Genomic DNA, 18,802 nt, shown 5'->3' on the forward strand with positions numbered 1-18,802 from the left:
TGCTGACTTGTAAATAGTTAATGATTACTCTTTACTATGTAGTCAGTGAAACATCTCGTGTTATTTTGGCTTTAATTGCATCTTTGTGTCAAAACATCACAGTTTGATTAGGTAAATTATACTTTATTTTGTTAGTATGCTACCCTATGTGGGATGCAGATGGGACCCAAAACAACAGAGCCAGTGGGGTAATAACCTGTAATTGCGGATTTGCTGGAAGAACAAATGATAGCAAAATTGTTTTTGCTTAGGAGTATTTCTTTAGGCCAGTGAGAGTGATGACTGCCACAGAACTAAAGATTCCTGACTTTCTAAGGAATAGAGCATCTAATTTAAGTTTTAATAAGAGAAACTATGGAATTTTAGTGAATTATAGTCAGGAAATGCTCTTGGTTATTTAGGCAAAATGCTTGGTTCTAATAATTATATGCTGGCTTATTCTTTTTAAAGGTAAGATACCTTGGAAGCACAAATATTCATAAAAACTAAACCTTTGAAATAATTGGGAACATTGCTTAATAATGTGGTTTTTAAACTTTGGTTGTCTTTTTAGTACTATATTAAAGGCAATTTCTATTAAGAATTGACGCATTGAAGAGAAATTAAATTCCTTAACCTATTCTTAATGTTTGCATGCTTGATTTTTCTTTAATAACTGGAAATTAAGCTGGCAGAAAGAAATATTTTGAAATTATTTGGAGAACCATACTGACTTCTAATCTATGATATAGCTATAGAAGAGTACAGGCATACCTCAGAGATATTGTGTGTTCAGTTCCACATCACCTCCATAATGCTGGTATCACAAAGTGAGTTGTATTCTTTCTACTAATAAGAGGTCTTAGCTTCAATTTGTTTTTGTTTCTGGGGTGTTTGTTTGTTTGTTTGTTTTTTATTTAAGTGTAGTAAAATGAGATATGCCTGTACCATAACTGTGAATAATGTAACCTTTGACAGCCTGAACAGAATCAGCTAAACAAACATCTGAAATTAAAAAAAAAAAAATTGGTTGTTACATTTTATTGGTCCATAAGCATTATTTCTTCCATTTATGTTAAGTGTATTGTGTTATTTCCTGCAAAGTCTAATGATACATAAAAACTCTTCCTTAAGTACTCTATGCTTTAAGAAGCTTTGTAAGTCTAGTGGAAGAGGGAAAGGTAAAAAAAAAAAAAAAGAAAAGAAAAGATGTGTCTGTTAAAATATGTGCATATAGAGGTATAAGAGAAGGGTAGCCAGCAGATTGGATTGAAGGGAAGGCTATATTTATGTATGGTCTGGCAGATAAAGAATATTTCAAGCAGTGGGAAAAAAGAAAATGTGAAACAATTATTTTAAGTGAAGCAGTGAGAATATTTTGGTGGAAAATAAAACTAACTGGATTGGTGGGAACCAGATCATAAAACATTCAGAGTGCTTAGGAGTTTGAACTTGATCTTAAAGGTTGTGCTAGATTTCAAGCTGGGGAATAACTTGTGTCTTAAAGACAACCACTTAAGCAGTAGTGTGTGGGACAAATTAGAGGGAAAAGCCAGAATGAAGGCAGGAATACCAGTAGCAAGTCATTGCCATAATGGTAGACAAAAGATAGAGTAGTCCTCCCTTTTCCATGGGAGGATATCTTCTAAGACAAACCCCCAGTGGATGCCTGGAGTCATGGATAGTGCCAGACCACACACACACACACATACACACACACACACTGTGTGTGCATAGTATATATAGTGTGTGTACATACATACATACACAGTTTTTTCTCTATACATGTACATATCTATGATAAAGTTTAATTTATAACTTAGATACAGTAAGAGATTAGAACAATAACAAAATAGCAATCATAACAGTATATTGTAAAAAAATTATTTGAATTGTGGACTTTTAAAAAATATCTTACTGTGTACCTTTTCGTGTAAAAGTGAGGTTTTGGTGGGGGTTGTGAGGTTTTTTTGGTTTGTTTTTTGTTTTCTTTGTTTTGTTTGCTTTTCTTTGGCCTACCCAAATTGCAGCATCCCTACTTTTGCCCCTTGAGGCCATTATTAAATAAAATAAGGGTTACTTGAACACAAGTGCTGTGATAGTGTGATCTGATACCAACAGACTAATAGACATGGAACATATACAGTTTATGCTGGACAGAGGGATGAGTCGTGTCTGGGGTGGGATTGAATGGGACAGCATACCAAGAATGGCATGTAATTTAAAACTCATGAAATTGGTTGTTTCTTGAATTTTCTATTTAGTATTTTCTGACTGTGGGTAACAAACTGCAGAACTGAAATCACAAGGGAGGAACTACGGTAGTTAATATCTTGAGCTAAGTAACGGGCAGTGGGTATAAGGGGGGAGAGTATGATAGATAAATTCAAGAGATTTTAAGGATCATTAAGATTCAGTAACTGCTTTGAAGAGATAAGACAGTTGATGATGAGATCCTGATTTCTGGCCTTAGGAGTGATTGGAGTTTTGAACACATGAGACATCCAAATAGAAATACTTGTAGGCATTTGAATAAATGTCCTGCAATGAATAACTTTAGTAAAGAAAGACTCAAGAGTTACCAAAAGTAAGTATGGGTCAGGAGATAAAAAGAAGCTGAATCTGTATGGATATTGACATTGTACGGTTGCCATAGTAGAAGTTGACTGACACTGAGAAGGAGCAACATGGAGCAAAACTAGGGTAGAAGGTTTTGAACAAAGAGAGCCAATAAATAAGCTTTGGGTTTCCAAGATTTCAGTCAGTTTACCAATAAAAGTATTCCTTTTTGTTTTTCTTTGTTATATTTTCTGTTTACTGACAATTTATGGTAAACATGATGTACAGCTTCAGATTTTTAGGTGGCATAGGTTAATTACCTCTGCATCTTGTGGTTTTACCAGTTAGTCCTCTTTGCTTTGGTGGAATTTTAGTGTTAAATTGTAACCTTGAAATATTTTCATTTTATAAATTCTTTTCTTGAATTGAAATGAAATGAATTTTGGCTTGCCTAAATCTCTTTAGATAACCTTTACTCAGAAGCAGTCAGATATAGCACTTGACTGTATGAAACTTGGAATGAAATCTTAAACAACTTTTGGAATTGGGTTTTATAAAAAAATTTAGGATTTTTTTAAGATTTTATTTTTAGAGAGGGAAGGGAGGGAGAGAGGGAGGGAGGGGGGAGAGAGAGAGAGAGACATTGAGACATCAATGTGTGGTTGCTGGGGGCCATGGCCTGCAACCCAGGCATGTGCCCTGACTGGGAATCGAACCTGCAGTGCTTTGGTTCATAGCCCATGCTTAATCCACTGAGCTACGCCAGTCAGGGAAAAAATTTTAGGATTTTAAAAAACTGTTAACTGTATGCAGTAGAGACACATTTTCAGTATTACCTTATGTTATAAAAATATGCTATTTAAAGCATTTATTCCTAGTTAATATAGTCATTAATAAAGATACTAATCTAATTCATTTTAGTTTCTGATGTTTTGCATTGATATTTTTTCTATACTAAGATGCTGCTTTGCAGTCTTAGTTTTTTTTAATTAAAATTTTGTAAACAATACAAAAAGGAGGGAGTTTGGCGTAGGACTAACTTTAAATTATAGTTCTTTTATTTCCTAATTGTATGTTTCTTTGAATGTGATTCTTCATCAGTAACTTGACCTTCTTTAAATAGGTATACCCTGTTCATTTTTCATATCTGTAACATTTCATTTCATGTCTCTTCATCAGACTGTAAGCCTATCAATATTAAGGAATTTTTCTTTGTATCCCTTATATATAGAAGAGAGATTAATTCGAATAGTATTTAAACTATTTTACAGAGTTCTTGGGGTTAAATGAGATACATTAAAGTGTCAGAACTGTAAAAGTTTTTACTTAACCTAACACCCAGAAAGTGGTATACTGAAAAGGTACTCTAGTGTAGTGGGGTAGATGTTAGTAGTAATTCAGTCATCCTACATTTTAAATACATCTTTTCCTGTCCATGGGTAATAAAACAATTTCATATTTTCTTTTACCTTAAAATCATTGATTAGGTCACTAACTTCTTTCATCACTCTTTGATTAGTGTTGATTAGCAGTTTTCGTAAGACCTGGGTGTGAATCTTGGTTCTGTGATACAGCATTTGTACACCTGACTAAATTACTTATTTAAGTCCCATTTTATTCATCCATAAAACAGGGACAGTGTTATCTTTTTGTTGGTATTGGTTAAATTAATGTAAAAAGCTAGCAAGTAGTTTCATACAAATGTTGCTTCGTACTAAAACTATTTGCCAAGGGAGTTCTTCATAATCAAGTTATAATAAGCAAAACAGCAAAGGAGAAAAAAATACTGCTATAGCGTGAAATTTTGTTTTCTATTAAAATGGAAACATGACCGTTCCACATTGTTTTCCAAATCTAGTCATCCTGTTTATTGATTTGCTGTGGAGAATTCAGTATACTTTTGAAGAAAAAACTTCTGTGGTTTCAAATGAGTTTGAGGGACAATTGAGAATTAAACTATTTAAAAAGCTGTTTGTTTCTGTTCTGCTTCTATTGAAGGTAGTTGTATGTTACCTACAATAGCTAATATTTTGGTTTGCCAGTGGCCAGAATAATACAAAGCCATCTGTGTATATTTGACTATCATTCTACAAATGTAAGAATTTATTTTCAAATTATAGTTTGAAAATATATTATTATATATTTAGTAGACTTGACTGCTAAATGTACTTTTCCTTTGTGAGAATAAAGACCTAGAACACTTGCATTCTGCATAATTTTTAAAATACTTTCGGTGATTTATGTAAAATGGGATTCATAAGTAAATTAGGGTTCACTGTTCTGTAGTAAATTGTTTTTCCATTAATGTGAACTGAATTTTAGATAATTTAGCCTTTTATTGCTGTGTAAATAGGTGATTTGTTTCGTATGAGAAAAATACTTAGAAAATAGAATTGCTACATGGATTATTTAGCAATAATATTTTAAGTATCAGTTAAGCATATTTTTCTTTTCACAGAATGACAGCCCATATCAAGGCGGTGTATTCTTTTTGACAATTCATTTTCCTACAGACTATCCCTTCAAACCACCTAAGGTAAGTTTTCCCCCCAAATCTGTTAGTATAGATTTATGCTTTATTTCAGAGTAATATAGCATTCTTAGAAATAGGGGATGGACAGCTGTGAGAGAGGAGAAGGGTTGAGGGGCTGGGTGAAAAAGGTGAAAGGATTGGGGAGCAGGGGGGAACAGATTACCAGAGGGAAATAGGAGTGGGGAGGTAGAAGAGGGTAAAGGGGAGTATAAATGGTGATGGAAGGAGACTCAGCTTTTGGGGTGGTGAATATACACAATGCAATATACAGATGATATATTATAGAATTGTACACCTGAAACCTATATAATTTCATTAACTACTACTATTCCAATATTTCAACTTATACTATGATTGTGTTTGGAGTTTAGACAAACTATAATCATTTTGGAATTTTAATTTGCATACATAACTGAATAAATCTTTCAAAACATTGATTTGCTAAATGCACTGAAGTAGACTGGTTTACAGGCATCAAACCATGGTCCTTGGCTTTTCAAAGCATTTGGCACAAATTCAACCTATAGGAATAAACTATAGGAGATAATGGAGATGTAGTAGAAGATTGGCTCTTAACTATATAATCATCTTCATCTTGTGGGTACAATGTGACATTTACTTTAGATATGATATTCAGGGGTATACACTATATTTTATGTACAGTGGAAATGCAAGCAAATACATACTTTTGCAACTTGATATCTTAAATGAGCTGGTCTATAAATTTTGGGTTATAGTCAGCAATTCCTTTTTTAATGAATGTTAAAATAAAAATGGGGTCAAAGTTAACTAACCTTCAGAGCATCCCACCATGTCACTGAGAATAACATTTTTTCCCCAAAGTTGTATTTTTTGTTTAAATTTAATAAGTAATAAGAAGGGTAGCCCCTGAGGGATCTTGGTCAGAATATAAAAACTGGTCTCTTAAAATTTTTGGTCTTTTTATGTATATAAATTAGGTTTTAGCCATTAGATTTTCCCTAATTGTGTCAATATTTTAAGTCTTGCTAAAAATCTTCTACTTAAATTTAGGATGCTTATTTTTTATTTGGGAGAAAAACCTGAAGTTTTGTGTTTTGTTTTAATTTTAGGTTGCATTTACAACAAGAATTATCATCCAAATATTAACAGTAATGGCAGCATTTGTCTCGATATTCTAAGATCACAGTGGTCTCCTGCTTTAACTATTTCTAAAGGTAAAATAATTTTAGAGGAATAGTCTTGAATTGCTCTGATTTTCTAATAGTTACAAGGAGTTTCCGTTGTGGACCTATTTGTCTGAATCTTGAGTATGCCAACTTTTTGGTAGGAGGTAGGGAAGGAATAATAAGTTATATAATATTTGCTTTTTTAGCAATATTGATTGAAGAGATTTTGTGGGATGAAGTTTAAAATTCAAATTAGGTTTTTGGGGCATTGTTTGCAAATAACAAAAGCAAAGTTTATTTCATTGATTCCTGTAGTATTTTTCCATCTCAAACTATTTGCACATCTCACTTGATTACTTATTATCTTAACTAAAATGGTATACCTAAATTTAAATGGCACTTTTATATCTTGAGATTTCCATTGCGGGACAAATTTTTTTTTTGTATTTGTTTGCTTGTTTGTTTTCCAATAAAAGGCATTTTGAAAGAAGCCTGTAGTTAGCCTTTAAAAAAACTTTTAGGAAAGGATTATGTGGACACAGTAGGTTGTTCCTACTTAATAATATCTGAAAATGAGAGAATCCTCTTGGAAGTCTCTCTAGATTAATTCTGCTCTTCTTTAATAGGGATTTATTGTATTGTGTATCATCTTAATAATAAGTTGCCCAGTCTCCATGTGAATATCCCAGATGGAGCTAAAGTATCTCTCTCACCTTTTTGAATGACTCTGGTGCCTTTTATGTCACTTTTACCCCACAGATAAAATCACATATCACAAAACTATTTAATGGGAAGGAAGTCTGCCTTCGGTAATTTTCAGTTTCTGGTATTGGCTTAGCATTACTTAGGCTCATAAGTTTGTACAGTGCATTTGAGTCTCTTTAAGGGGTGGTAGGTTATAGCGTTTCTCAAACTTAAAACTGGAATCATTTTTAGTGGAGAGAAAAATAATTTGGGTTAATGCTGCCATAATTTTTTCAAGTCTGACATAATTTTAGACCTGTTTTTACCGTCTTGGATACATTCCGTTTTCTTTCAAATTGGGTTCTCTTACCACCAGATAGATACCTGGTATTATGAATACCTAAATACTAGTTTTCCAGTTTTTATCTGTGTCCCCTGCCCCGCACTTGGATGTGAAGTTACATTTTCTATAGTATATTACAGTAATGCTTTTTCACACAACAGGCATTTAAAATGAATTAGATAGGGTATTGAAAGCTCAGTTAGTAATTAACCTTGGTGTTGTTGATTTAACCAATACTCTTGGTTATATGGCCTCTGCCTTATAAATTCAAGGGGACACAAACATAGTTTTGTGAAACCTCCCTGGGAGCAGGACAGAGATTTTATTATGCTGAACAGCTAATAATAAAATGGTATGGATGTTTTCCAAATATTCTTACTCCATTTATTTTTTCCTCCCTCACAATACCAAGAAATTCCAGTGACTTTTATTCTAATACCACTTAATTATTTTTAAAGATAACGAACTAGTATGCCATTATTTGACTATATTGGAACTCCTGAGTTTGGCAGTTTTTTATAGCTAGTACTAAACTTGATACCAACAAAGCTCTATTTTTAGCATTATTTACTAGGAACTTGTCTCCTGTGAAGCAAACTATCTAAATCTTTATCTCATTAAGATTAAGATATAAACTAATAAAAATATTTTGAGAGTTGAGGTTTATAATACAAGTTTTAGTTTCATACTATTGTGGTCAGAAAGATGCTTCATAAAATTTGTCTTGAATTTATTGACACTTGTTTTGTGGCCTAAAATATGTCAGAATGTTTGATGTGCACTTAAAATGTATATTCTGCAGTTTTTTGGATAAAATGTTCTTAAATTATCTAGTTGTTGACATTTCAGGCCGTTGTTTTCTTAATGGTTTTCCATCTGGATGATCTGTTCACTGATTTAAATGGGTATAATAGTGTTTTTAATATACTTTTCTTTATCCAGATTCCTGATGATGAGTAACACTGTTTTCTTGCAGTTCTTTTATCCATTTGTTCACTGCTATGTGATCCAAACCCAGATGACCCCCTAGTGCCAGAGATTGCACGGATCTATAAAACAGACAGAGATAAGTAAGTATGTAGTAGGTAAAGAAAATAATATAAAGCTTTTTCTCTTAGTGAGTTAGGTTTATACTCTGCTCTTAAGTGGTAATGTCGAGAAGACTTGATGCTTATTTCTGGTAAGATGATACAAATCTATAGGTTTTTGTTTGTGACAGTAAATAGCCCTCTAAAATTTGTTTTTCTACCCTGTTCTGTACTTTGTCACTTGAATTATTAAGTTTTAGGAAGAAAGCAATTCATCCCAATTAACTTTTTGAAAAAAGATATTGGTACTATTGTAACAATTTCATCTGAATTTCTCAATACTTGAATTATTTTTCTGTACAGCCTCACCATTATAATTTTTGTATTATCATTAATGCTAAGTATACTTGTTCAATAGGTACAATAGGTTAGCAAGAGAGGGACAGAGAAATACGCTATGTTGTAGGGTAAGAGGATCTGCACTCTATGGTGCGCTTATTCATGGTACTGCCAGCACTTGAGTGCTGCATGCTCTAAGGCACTGTATTGTATTAACTAACAAAAGGTAACCAATGTGGCAGTTTTCTGAAAACTGTTCCTTTAACTGCTTGATCTGTTAGCGTGAAAGCATACCCAGTAGTTATTATTGCTTGAGAGTATTTTTGCATGACATAGCAGTTATATAGCACTAGTAAGAAATGGAAATTTAGTGTCTTTCAAAACTCCAAGGTGTTTAAATTTTAATTATAAAATTGTTATATTTTAAACTTTATACCAATACTATATGGAATGTGATGTAGTTCAAATTTTCCAAGATAATAATGTAAGGGGAGAACTTTTAATTAAGCCTAAACATCTAAACTAAATCTTTATTACTGACATGCATGCATTAGTGTCAGCTCTACTTTGTGGCTCCCTGTATGCTAAATGAAACCATCATTTTAAAGTGCTGGCTTTTTGAGAGGGTTATCCTTAAAGGTAACCATGAATTGGTAGAAAGAACTTCTATATTTTAAGTTGAGAAAAGTGGTTGAACCCTGTTAGTTCTTGGTTTGAAATGAAGTTAGTTAATACTTCATAAAGTTCAAACCATAAATACCTAGAAGTTCTTCTGTGCCCTTATATATTCATTTCTTACAGTCATTGTTACATTTTTTTTGTTGTTGGTAAGTAAGATTATGGCATGGGTGTAAAAGGGAGAGATGATGGCATTTATCAATATTAGTGATCCTCCTCAGTAGTAAATAACCTTGCTTGTGTGTGAATTACCTGTTGATCTTATTAAGCAAAGTATGCTTTCTAGTAGTACTCCTACAGATTCCCATTCATCTGGTGTTAAGAGTGGGGCTTATTATCTCCAATCAATACACTACTTAAAAATGGTGCGTGGTTCTAATGAATCATACCCCACATACCCATCTCCCCTTCAAAACTGTTCTTTTTACCATACTCCCAATGTCTTCTTAATCTTCTGCCAGTGCCAATCTCAAAGGCATTTTCTCTTCTGTATTACTGAGGGTCAAGTAAAGTCTAGGATTCGGGTAAATGGTTTAGTTAACAGTTCTGGCTTTGATGGAAATTTCTATACATGTACAGAATGTGTACTGTTCTGACATAACTCCATTGATGAACGGAAAATAATTTTTTAAATGTTAAAATTTATTGGAATGGATACTAATTACAGATTTTCTAAGAACATTAGCTCAGAGATAAAAGGTCTTTGATTTTTGTTAGCCTTCCAGTTGTCAGTACCACTTATTTTGTTTGGTAAAATACTACTTGTAGTGGGGGGCTTTTTTGGGGGGTGGGGAGCATAAGGTTCTCATTTTCCACAATGCTTTCAGTGCCAATATTAATTCTCCCAGTTAGCTTTATTCCAACTATAACCATAGATGACTCCACAACAAGTCTGGAGGTAAAACAGAACTTTTTCTTTTAAGTATTTTTTGTTTTAACTTTTTTGTAACTTTAAAATAACATATCTTTATTACAGGTACAACAGAATATCTCGGAATGGACTCAGAAGTATGCCATGTTGATGCCTACCTTAAAGTCAGAATAACCTGCATTATAGCTGGAATAAACTTTAAATTACTGTTCCTTTTTTGATTTTCTTATCCGGCTGCTCCCCTATCAGACCTCATCTTTTTTAATTTTATTTTTTGTTTACCTCCCTCCATTCATTCACATGCTCATCTGAGAAGACTTAAGTTCTTCCAGCTTTGGACAATAACTGCTTTTAGAAACTGTAAAGTAGTTACAAGAGAACAGTTGCCCAAGATACAGAATTTTTTAAAAAATGGAGCATGTGTATTGTGGCCAATGTCTTCACTCTAACTTGGTTATGAGACTAAACCATTCCTCACTGCTCTAACATGCTGAAGAAATCATCTGAGGGGGAGGGAGATGGATGCTCAGTTGTCGCATCAAAGGAAACAGCATTGTTGTAGCAGCATCCATTCTTGTATAAGCCTTCCACTGTTAGAGATCTGAGGTTACATGATATACTTTATGCTCATAACTGATGTGGCTGAAGAATTGGTATTGAATTTATAGCATCAACAGAACAGAAAATGTGATGTATTTTATGCATGTCAATAAAGGAATGACCTGTTCTTGTTCTACAGAGAATGGAAATTGGAAGTCAAACACCCTTTGTATTCCAAAATAGGGTCTCAAACATTTTGTAATTTTCATTTAAATTGTTAGGAGGCTTGGAGCTATTAGTTAATCTATCTTCCAATACACTGTTTAATATAGCACTGAATAAATGATGCAAGTTGTCAATGGATGAGTGATCAACTAATAGCTCTGCTAGTAATTGATTTATTTTTCTTCAATAAAGTTGCATAAACCAATGAGTTAGCCGCCTGGATTAATCAGTATGGGAAACAATCTTTTGTAAATGCAAAACTGTTTTTGTATATACTGTTGGGATTTCCTTCATTGTTTGACATCAAATGATGTAAAGTTCAAAAGAGTGAATATTTTACCATGTTCAGTTAAAAGTGCACAGTCTGTTACAGGTTGACACATTGATTGACCTGATTCATGCAGAATTAATAAGCTATTCAGATAGTGTAGCTTTAGTATGCTGCACATGATACTGGCAACCCTGGAGTTCATAGATGGACTTGGGACCCAGCAGTTTTGAACATGTATATGGAGTTTAGGAAATTTATTTTCCAGGTGCAACCCCCATCGAACTAAATTTTTTTTATCTTGTACACTTGACAGCTAAAAAACCATAACATGGGAGTAATAATGGGTTTAAATTTACAAAATAAAGTACTGTTTTGGTGTGGGAGTTGTCATGAGGCTGTGTTGAAGTAACTTTTAACTATGTGGGATATTGAGTATCCATTGAAATGGATTTGTTCAGCCATTTACATTAATGAGCATTTAAATGCAACAGATATCATTTCAGGTGACTTAACATGAATGAATAAAAGTCAATGCTATTGGATAATTTTTTGTTTGACAAGTGCTATGTGTGCCACTAATTTCTGTAGTAACAAGGGCATTATCATTCTTCACCCTTCCTAATTCTCACCATATAGTTTAATTCTTTTTTCCTAGTTACTTTGATTTGTCCATTGCTTTCTTAAAATCCTGTATTCAATTTGTAAGCACGTCTGTGACTTTTCTCCACTTCCACATTTTTGCACTGCTTACCTTATGTGCAATCTTACTCCTTGTCTGCACAGATGTGGAAAGCTAGATATAAAATAAATGTTAAAGCTTGATTTTTATAAACATTTTAATATGTAGTTTGGACATGATTTATTGACTAAGGTTCTCTAAACTGGAAGTGAAATGCATGCCTTCCAAAAATGTTCTGGCTTTGTTAATTCTGTAATAAGCATTGAGAAATAATCCAACTATACAATTTTTCAATGAGGGGTTTTTTTGCTACTTTTTTTGCTTTTAAATACTCGCGTAGATGTCATAACTATTGAAACTTATGGATTCAAATTACAAGTGATAAATTAGTAACATACTGCTCTCCGAGCTATTAAGAAATACTGTTCTTTGACTCTAATTTCAAAACAATTCTGAGAATCAAAAATAACAGCTTTAGTGGGCATATCAAGTATCAGTAAAACAGCTTCTGGGTTGCTAATTGGCTTTCAAATTGACCTTTTTAGCCACAGGCAGTCCTTAAGTATTTATAGAGATGACTTTAAACTATTGGTGGTTTAAATGATGTGTCCAGTTCTCTGTATCTGGTGATGCTTTCTACAACATTTTTGTTTCAGTTCTAAGGGTATAAGCCATAAAGGCTTGTCCAGGTTTAAGGGAATAGTAAAAAGTACCCGGAAAACTATTTTAGAATGTATGGACACTGGACTTCATCTCCAGTGAATCCTTCGAAAGATACAAGTATTTGCCCTCTTTTTCCCCCATATACATTACTAGTGCCATGTGTAGGACTTCAGTGAATATTAGCAGATTAAGAATTGATTTTGGTTCTTCGTAAATATTTCCTGTATCTTAATGCACAAACTCAAATACTTAGTTTCTATTAACCTATGAGAGTTACAGTCTAGTTGACTTACTAATGGTAAATTATGTAAGTGACTCATTTTTGTTCCTGGGCAAGTTTGCAATGTGATAATCACATTTAAAAACAACACTAGTTGGCTTTCTTGTGGGTGTACTCACTTTTTTTTTTTTTTTTTTTTTTTTAAGTATGAACCACAGTTAACTAGTGGTCTCAGGGGTAGTGAACACTCACTTTTTTTTTTTTAATGGCTTAGTTGAAATATGCTTCAGATACTGATTATGTTGTGTTAGTGATTTGGGGGGTGACTCAAATTAGCCATGTTTTGTATTGGCATAACAAAACTGTTAAATGATTGTTGATTATACTTTTAAGTGAATGTCTCCTATTTTATGAGGAACCCAGTGCAAGTCACTAAATGTCTAGTAACATCTGCATTAACACTTGTAATAGCTAAGGTTGAGCTTAAAGGAATTGTTACCATTAAAGCCTGTTTAAAGACACACTGGTCTTACTCAGTAATTCCAGCTAATGTGAAATCCACACTTTAATAATGTTTGTAAATGCTATTTTGAATTTAGGAGTTAAAACTATAGAGAATTCAGGACAGTGGTTCTCAGAAGTGGTCTCAAGACCAGCAATATCAGTCAGTATTGTTTGGGAAGTTTGTTTCAATGGAAAGTATCAGACCCCGTGGCAGGACTACTACTGATTCAGAAATGGTGTGGCACTCAGCATGTTTTAAGTCAACTAAATTAATTCTAGCTCTCTCCTTTGTAACAAAACAGTGATCCTTGGACCCTTATAGTTATTTTTACAAGTCTTCCTCTTTCGTGGCTATAAGAACTTGTTACATTGTATGCCCAAGTACGACATTTGTTTATAATTGGCAAATACGTAGTTCTTTCATAAATACTGTAGGTTGATTCACGTTTAAGATAACATTAATATCCTGCAATTGACTGAGTAATAGCTGGACACCATGACATTCAAAGTTGTGTCTATGATCATCTTTTTTTTTTTTTTTTCAGGTATGTGTAATTCAACCAATGTCCAGGTAGTATTTAAAGAGAGTAGGTACAAAAGTCTACTAAATGTAGGTTAGCTGAGTAAGGATTTGAATCCTAGTCTCATTTTGTGGTCTTTCCAATTCTTGTATCATTTTTTTGTAAAAAGGATGTTATGGTTGGAGTGTTTTCAGTGTTACTGAAATTAATATTAAATATAGCCTAAGGCAGCTAATAAAACCTTTTCAGCCTGAGTAATGGAAAAAGTAAATTGTAAAGATGTTTGGAAACAAGATTTAAAAGAATGACACATCCCTCCTCCCACCCTATCTCCCCCCAAAATTTAGGCAGAAACTTAGATCAAAGCTAAAGTTTTCTAGAGAGGCTGGGAAGAGAAGTTAGCTGAATATTTTCTTTAGGGCCCTAATAATTGCCAAGTGCATTCTTTCATGCTACCCTGTGCCACCAGCTCTGTTCTTCATTTTGAAAAATTTTTTAATAATTAACTCCAGTATAGTGTTATCTCCAACTTGTATACTTTCTGGATGGATTTTTTAGTTTGAGCTCTCTTTTTTTTTCTGTATTGTAGGAAATAGTTTTATGAATTAACATTTTCAATTTCACAGAGTTTAAGGTCAAACAATGTGAGGGCTTTTATGTTCTAGTTACTTAAGAACACAGCTGAACAGTCACTGACCTCCTAGCCATCTCTTGAACTGTAGCTTCCTATTCATTATCCACCAGGCTACCTAAAAGAGTAGCTTTTAAGATGTCTTAAAATTGTATGGATTTCTACACACAGATGTGATGCGCACACATACATATTCTTGGCCTCAGTAAATGTAGGCATTCAGTTGCCCTTTGCTAAAACCTAGGCGTCAATCTTGATTTCTCACCCCACCTCCAAGTTAAATAGTAATCCCATGGGTTCTTTTAAACTTTATTAAAATCTACTGGTCACCATATATGCTGCTGCCACAGTGGTCTAAATCTCCATTGTCTCTTGGATGATTGGCAATAGCTTCCTGATTGATTTCTCAGCTTTTTCCTTTGCAGCAGCCTGTCCCACACAACACCCAGCATAATTCTTTTAAACCGTGTCATACCATGTCATCCCTTGGCTCCAAACCTAATGGTTTCTCATCTCATTCAGAGTAATAGCGAAAATACTAAGTAATTTACAGGCTGTATTGACTTGTCCCTTCACCTCTGTATTTAATCTCGAATCATTCTTGTTTTACATCCATGCCCCAACTAAGCTCGGTAGTTTGCACGGGCCTCTGCTGAGACTTAAGGTGTTTGCCATTGTTCTTGCCTTAACTAGAATGATCTTACCTCAGATACCATATAGCTACCTCTCCTAACTGTTAGATTTCTGTTCAAGTGTCGGGAGTGGTTTTTGGCTATTCTATGTAAAATGTCAACACAGCACCATTATAGCCTGCACAATGGAATATTCAGTATTAGCCACCTTATACATAGTTGTTATCCTCCTCAACTCCACCCCAGAATGTAAAACTATAAAAAATGAAATTTAATCTCTGTTTTGCTATATCTCTGCCTAGACGACTGCCTGGCACATTGTTACAGTGGTCCCCATACTTGGTAATGACTGAGCTAAGTGGTAGACTTTGCCAAATGTATTTCTTACAACTACAATATACTATAGAAAAATACTAAGTGGAACATTCTTTGGCTCTCTGACTGCTATAAGTAAAAGCACTATTACAGTGAGTATATGGACATTTCTGTTTCTATCAGTATGGATGATTGCCCTGACCAGTTGGGTTTTCCCCTGTGAAAAAGCAGCTAAACATGCTAGGGAAAATTAAAATTTGTCAATAATAGGAGTACTGTCAAGCCAAAAACAAATTGAAACCAGGAACCCATGTAACAAGCTATCTTTCATCTTGAAAATGCTAAAAACCCAAATGAATCATATTTTACTTTTTTGTGATCCTTGTAAAGCCCAGAATGCATCCAAAGAGTGGTGTCAAAAAGGAGAAACCCGTATCTAATACAATGCAGAGTCTGCGTGCCTTGAGCCTTAGTGGCAGGAGAATATATAGCTCTCAGAATTTGTAGTAATAGTTTGGCCTTTGTGAAGATTTGCAGCCCTAAAACACTACATAGGTGGTCCCAGAAAGCTGGAACAAGATTTAATTTTTGAAGTAGTTCCAAATTCGAGCATCAGGAGCTGGTAGAGGCAAATACTCTAGAAACTCACAGTTGGGGGGTGGGGGAATATAGCACAATGAGTAGTAGCCATCTGTCTTGCAATATTTTAGACTTTAAAAATACCAGGTCATCCAAATTGGAAAGTAAAACTATATTCACAGACGACATGATATAGAAAGTCCTAAAGAATAATGAGATCATTAGGGCTAATTGAATTCAGCAAAGTATAAGTATCAATGAACAATCTGAAATTTAAAAGTTGCATTTACAATAACATCAAAAAGAATAAAATGCTTAAAAATAAATGTAACCAAGGAAGTGCAAAACTTGTACACTGCAAACTACAAAAAAACTGATGAAAGAAAGGAGTCCCAAATAAATGGAATGACGCTAGTCTTGGCTTCTGGCTAGCTGGGCAATTAGCAGAGGCAGTTAAGCATTGGGTTGGCCAAAAAGTCCATTACATTTTTTCTGTACTATGGCTCTAGTAGTGCTTAGTCTTAACTTCATTCAAAACAATTAGATTGTATTGTGACAGCTGTCATGTCAGCGTGCATTTTTCTAAAGTTAATCAAAATTGGTGAGTTGTGCAGCCATTTTAATATTGAAGATGGAAGAAACACGACATTTTCAGAGCATTGTGCTTTATTTCAAGAAAGGTAAAAAAAATGCAGTGCATGAAGAAGGTGCTGTGGCTGATCAAACATTTCAAAAGTAGTTTGCAAAGTCTTTTGGTACTATTGTCATTTTGGCCAAATAATTCTTTGCTGAGGGGCTGTCTTATGTGTTGTAAAATGTTTAGCAGCACCCCTGTCCTCTACCCACTAAGAGCCAATAGCGAGAGATAGCCGACATGCTCAGAATAGCCAAATCAATAAAGTTACTGGTGACAAAGATGTGTCTTATTTCACACACAAAAAATTTCTAATGCAACAGACCTTGGCCAATCCAATAAGCTTAGCTTGGTAGGAGAAAGCTGTTGTTCCGTTCAATCACAGGCTTCATCCCTGCTACCATGACAGCTTTCTTCATGTTCTCAGTGTCAAGTACTGAAGTGGTGTGTGGAAAGGCTGGCTAAAATCCATAAGACCATCTTCCTGTGTGCTTGTCAAGAGTTTCCTCTGTACGTGTTATCTTGTGAGCATTAATGCGAGACAAAGAAACTGCATGTATTGTGTCTTTCCTACAGTGTTCATCAGCATAATACCCACCCAGACCTCTATGTTACTTGTCTTCCACTCTTCTTCTAAGGCTCTGATCACCCAGTTAAGACTTTTGGCTCTGCGAAGGAGTTAATACATAACTGTAAGTCAGGCTACCTACTTCTCTTTTCACATGAATTGAAAAAAATGCATGTCTTATAACTCTGTGCACTAGGAAAATTTCCCTTCACTGGTGTCATTTAGGATCAATCCTAAATGGAACTTATGTAACAACAGTCCATTTATGGCTAGTTCCATAAATACTGCACTAGTCCATATGTGAACCAGGCATAGGTCAACTGGTCATAAGGAATGCCCCATGAGGTCATCAATGTGGTCATCAGTGTAACAGAGATAAGTAATACAGAAGGCTATTGATGTAATTTACATGGGTCTTCTGGACTTTGCTCCAGTCTGAATGTATCATTCCCTACGTACACTGGAACATTGCTGCCCCTGCCCAGCTTTATTACTTGGTTGACTGGATAATCCTCAGTTCAGGCTTCATAGTCACCTAGTGAGTGTACAATGGTCCGATGTTTGGTCTTTACTAAGACCCAGTAACACACTAGGACCTATTTTTTTTTTTTAAAGAGTAGTTGACTACGGTGAAAGGCAAAGCCTTGCTCCAGAATATAAGGGGTACACTGTGCCCCTTTTCTACTGGAGCTTGCTCAAAATTCCACATATCTTTTATGGATATTTCTGGCACTATCAGATCTTTGGGGTCACATGACATAAATGTGATTTTTGAGGCCTGATCATAGGCAACTACAAAGGCTTTACCTGACAGGCCTCAGGGGGAAAGCTGTCCTTCCCACACCAGGCCTGGAGCACAGCCAAACTATTACAGTCTGTCTCTAAAGGGAGCTGCAGTGAAGTATTACTGATGCCCCTCTGGCTGTTCATGCCCTTCACATATTTACCTTCCTAGCTCCAGTGCCTTCATTACTAGGTCTCTTTATCTGAGGCGTTAGGCAGAGAAGTGGGACACTTTGAATACATTTATCCCTACAGGGACTCAGTACACAATAATTGTCCACTCCTGGCCCTTCCTCATTCTTTACACCTTCACCCCCATTCCAGGTTCTATAAAACAGCAATAGCCTTTTTGCTAAGAGCTGCTTCGAAAGTGAACCAAACCCCACATCTGTGCTGATTCAACTGATCCTTGACCAGTGTGTCTGCCATTTTATGAGAGGAATGAAGCAGGGGAGAGTTGGCAAATTCTCCAGTTTCTAGCCTCATGCTCATACTATTTGTAGTAAGGGAGTAATGGCTTCACTATTACTTTTATTTTTGACTCCTTGTTGCTTTAATTAGCTGCTCCACACCTGTCAGCTCAACTCTCCCTCCCAGCTAAACTGGCTCCTGATAGGGTAGTGTTAATCCTCCAACTTTGTTTTGTTGTTGTTTGTTCTTCTTCTTTCCCTCTTCCTCCTGCTTCTCCTCTTCCCCCTCCCTGTGCCCTTCCTTCCTTCCTCCTTTCCTCCTCCTCCTCCTCTCTCTTCTCTCCTCCTCTTCCCCCCCCTCCTCTCCTCCTCTTCCTTCTTCTTTTCTTCTGTATTGTTAGTTATTCTGGCTCTTTTGCTTTTCCAAATAAACTTTAGAACAAATTTGTCAAAATCCAAAAACTA

General features: G+C 34.9%; 1 protein-coding gene and 1 long non-coding RNA gene across 2 annotated transcripts in view; one reads left to right on the plus strand and one right to left on the minus strand.

Moving 5' to 3' along the window:
* The window catches only part of UBE2D3 (ubiquitin conjugating enzyme E2 D3), a 29,076-nt gene extending 16,168 nt beyond the window's left edge, over positions 1–12,908 (plus strand). The window contains 6 exon segments of the mRNA XM_036025912.1: positions 4,997–5,074; positions 6,163–6,178; positions 6,181–6,267; positions 8,223–8,316; positions 10,268–10,281; positions 10,284–12,908. Coding sequence (XP_035881805.1) covers positions 4,997–5,074; positions 6,163–6,178; positions 6,181–6,267; positions 8,223–8,316; positions 10,268–10,281; positions 10,284–10,336 — 342 coding nt within the window. The 3' untranslated portion in view covers positions 10,337–12,908.
* On the minus strand, positions 9,435–9,771 carry LOC118500591. Its single transcript, XR_004903165.1, has 2 exons — positions 9,681–9,771; positions 9,435–9,621 (listed from the first exon to the last, which is right to left on the minus strand). It is a non-coding gene; the product is annotated as an uncharacterized LOC118500591 (long non-coding RNA).
* Positions 12,909–18,802: the final 5,894 nt, after the last annotated feature.

The sequence above is a fragment of the Phyllostomus discolor genome, chromosome 1 (assembly GCF_004126475.2).
Source record: "Phyllostomus discolor isolate MPI-MPIP mPhyDis1 chromosome 1, mPhyDis1.pri.v3, whole genome shotgun sequence".
Classification (NCBI taxonomy): Eukaryota; Metazoa; Chordata; class Mammalia; order Chiroptera; family Phyllostomidae; genus Phyllostomus; species Phyllostomus discolor.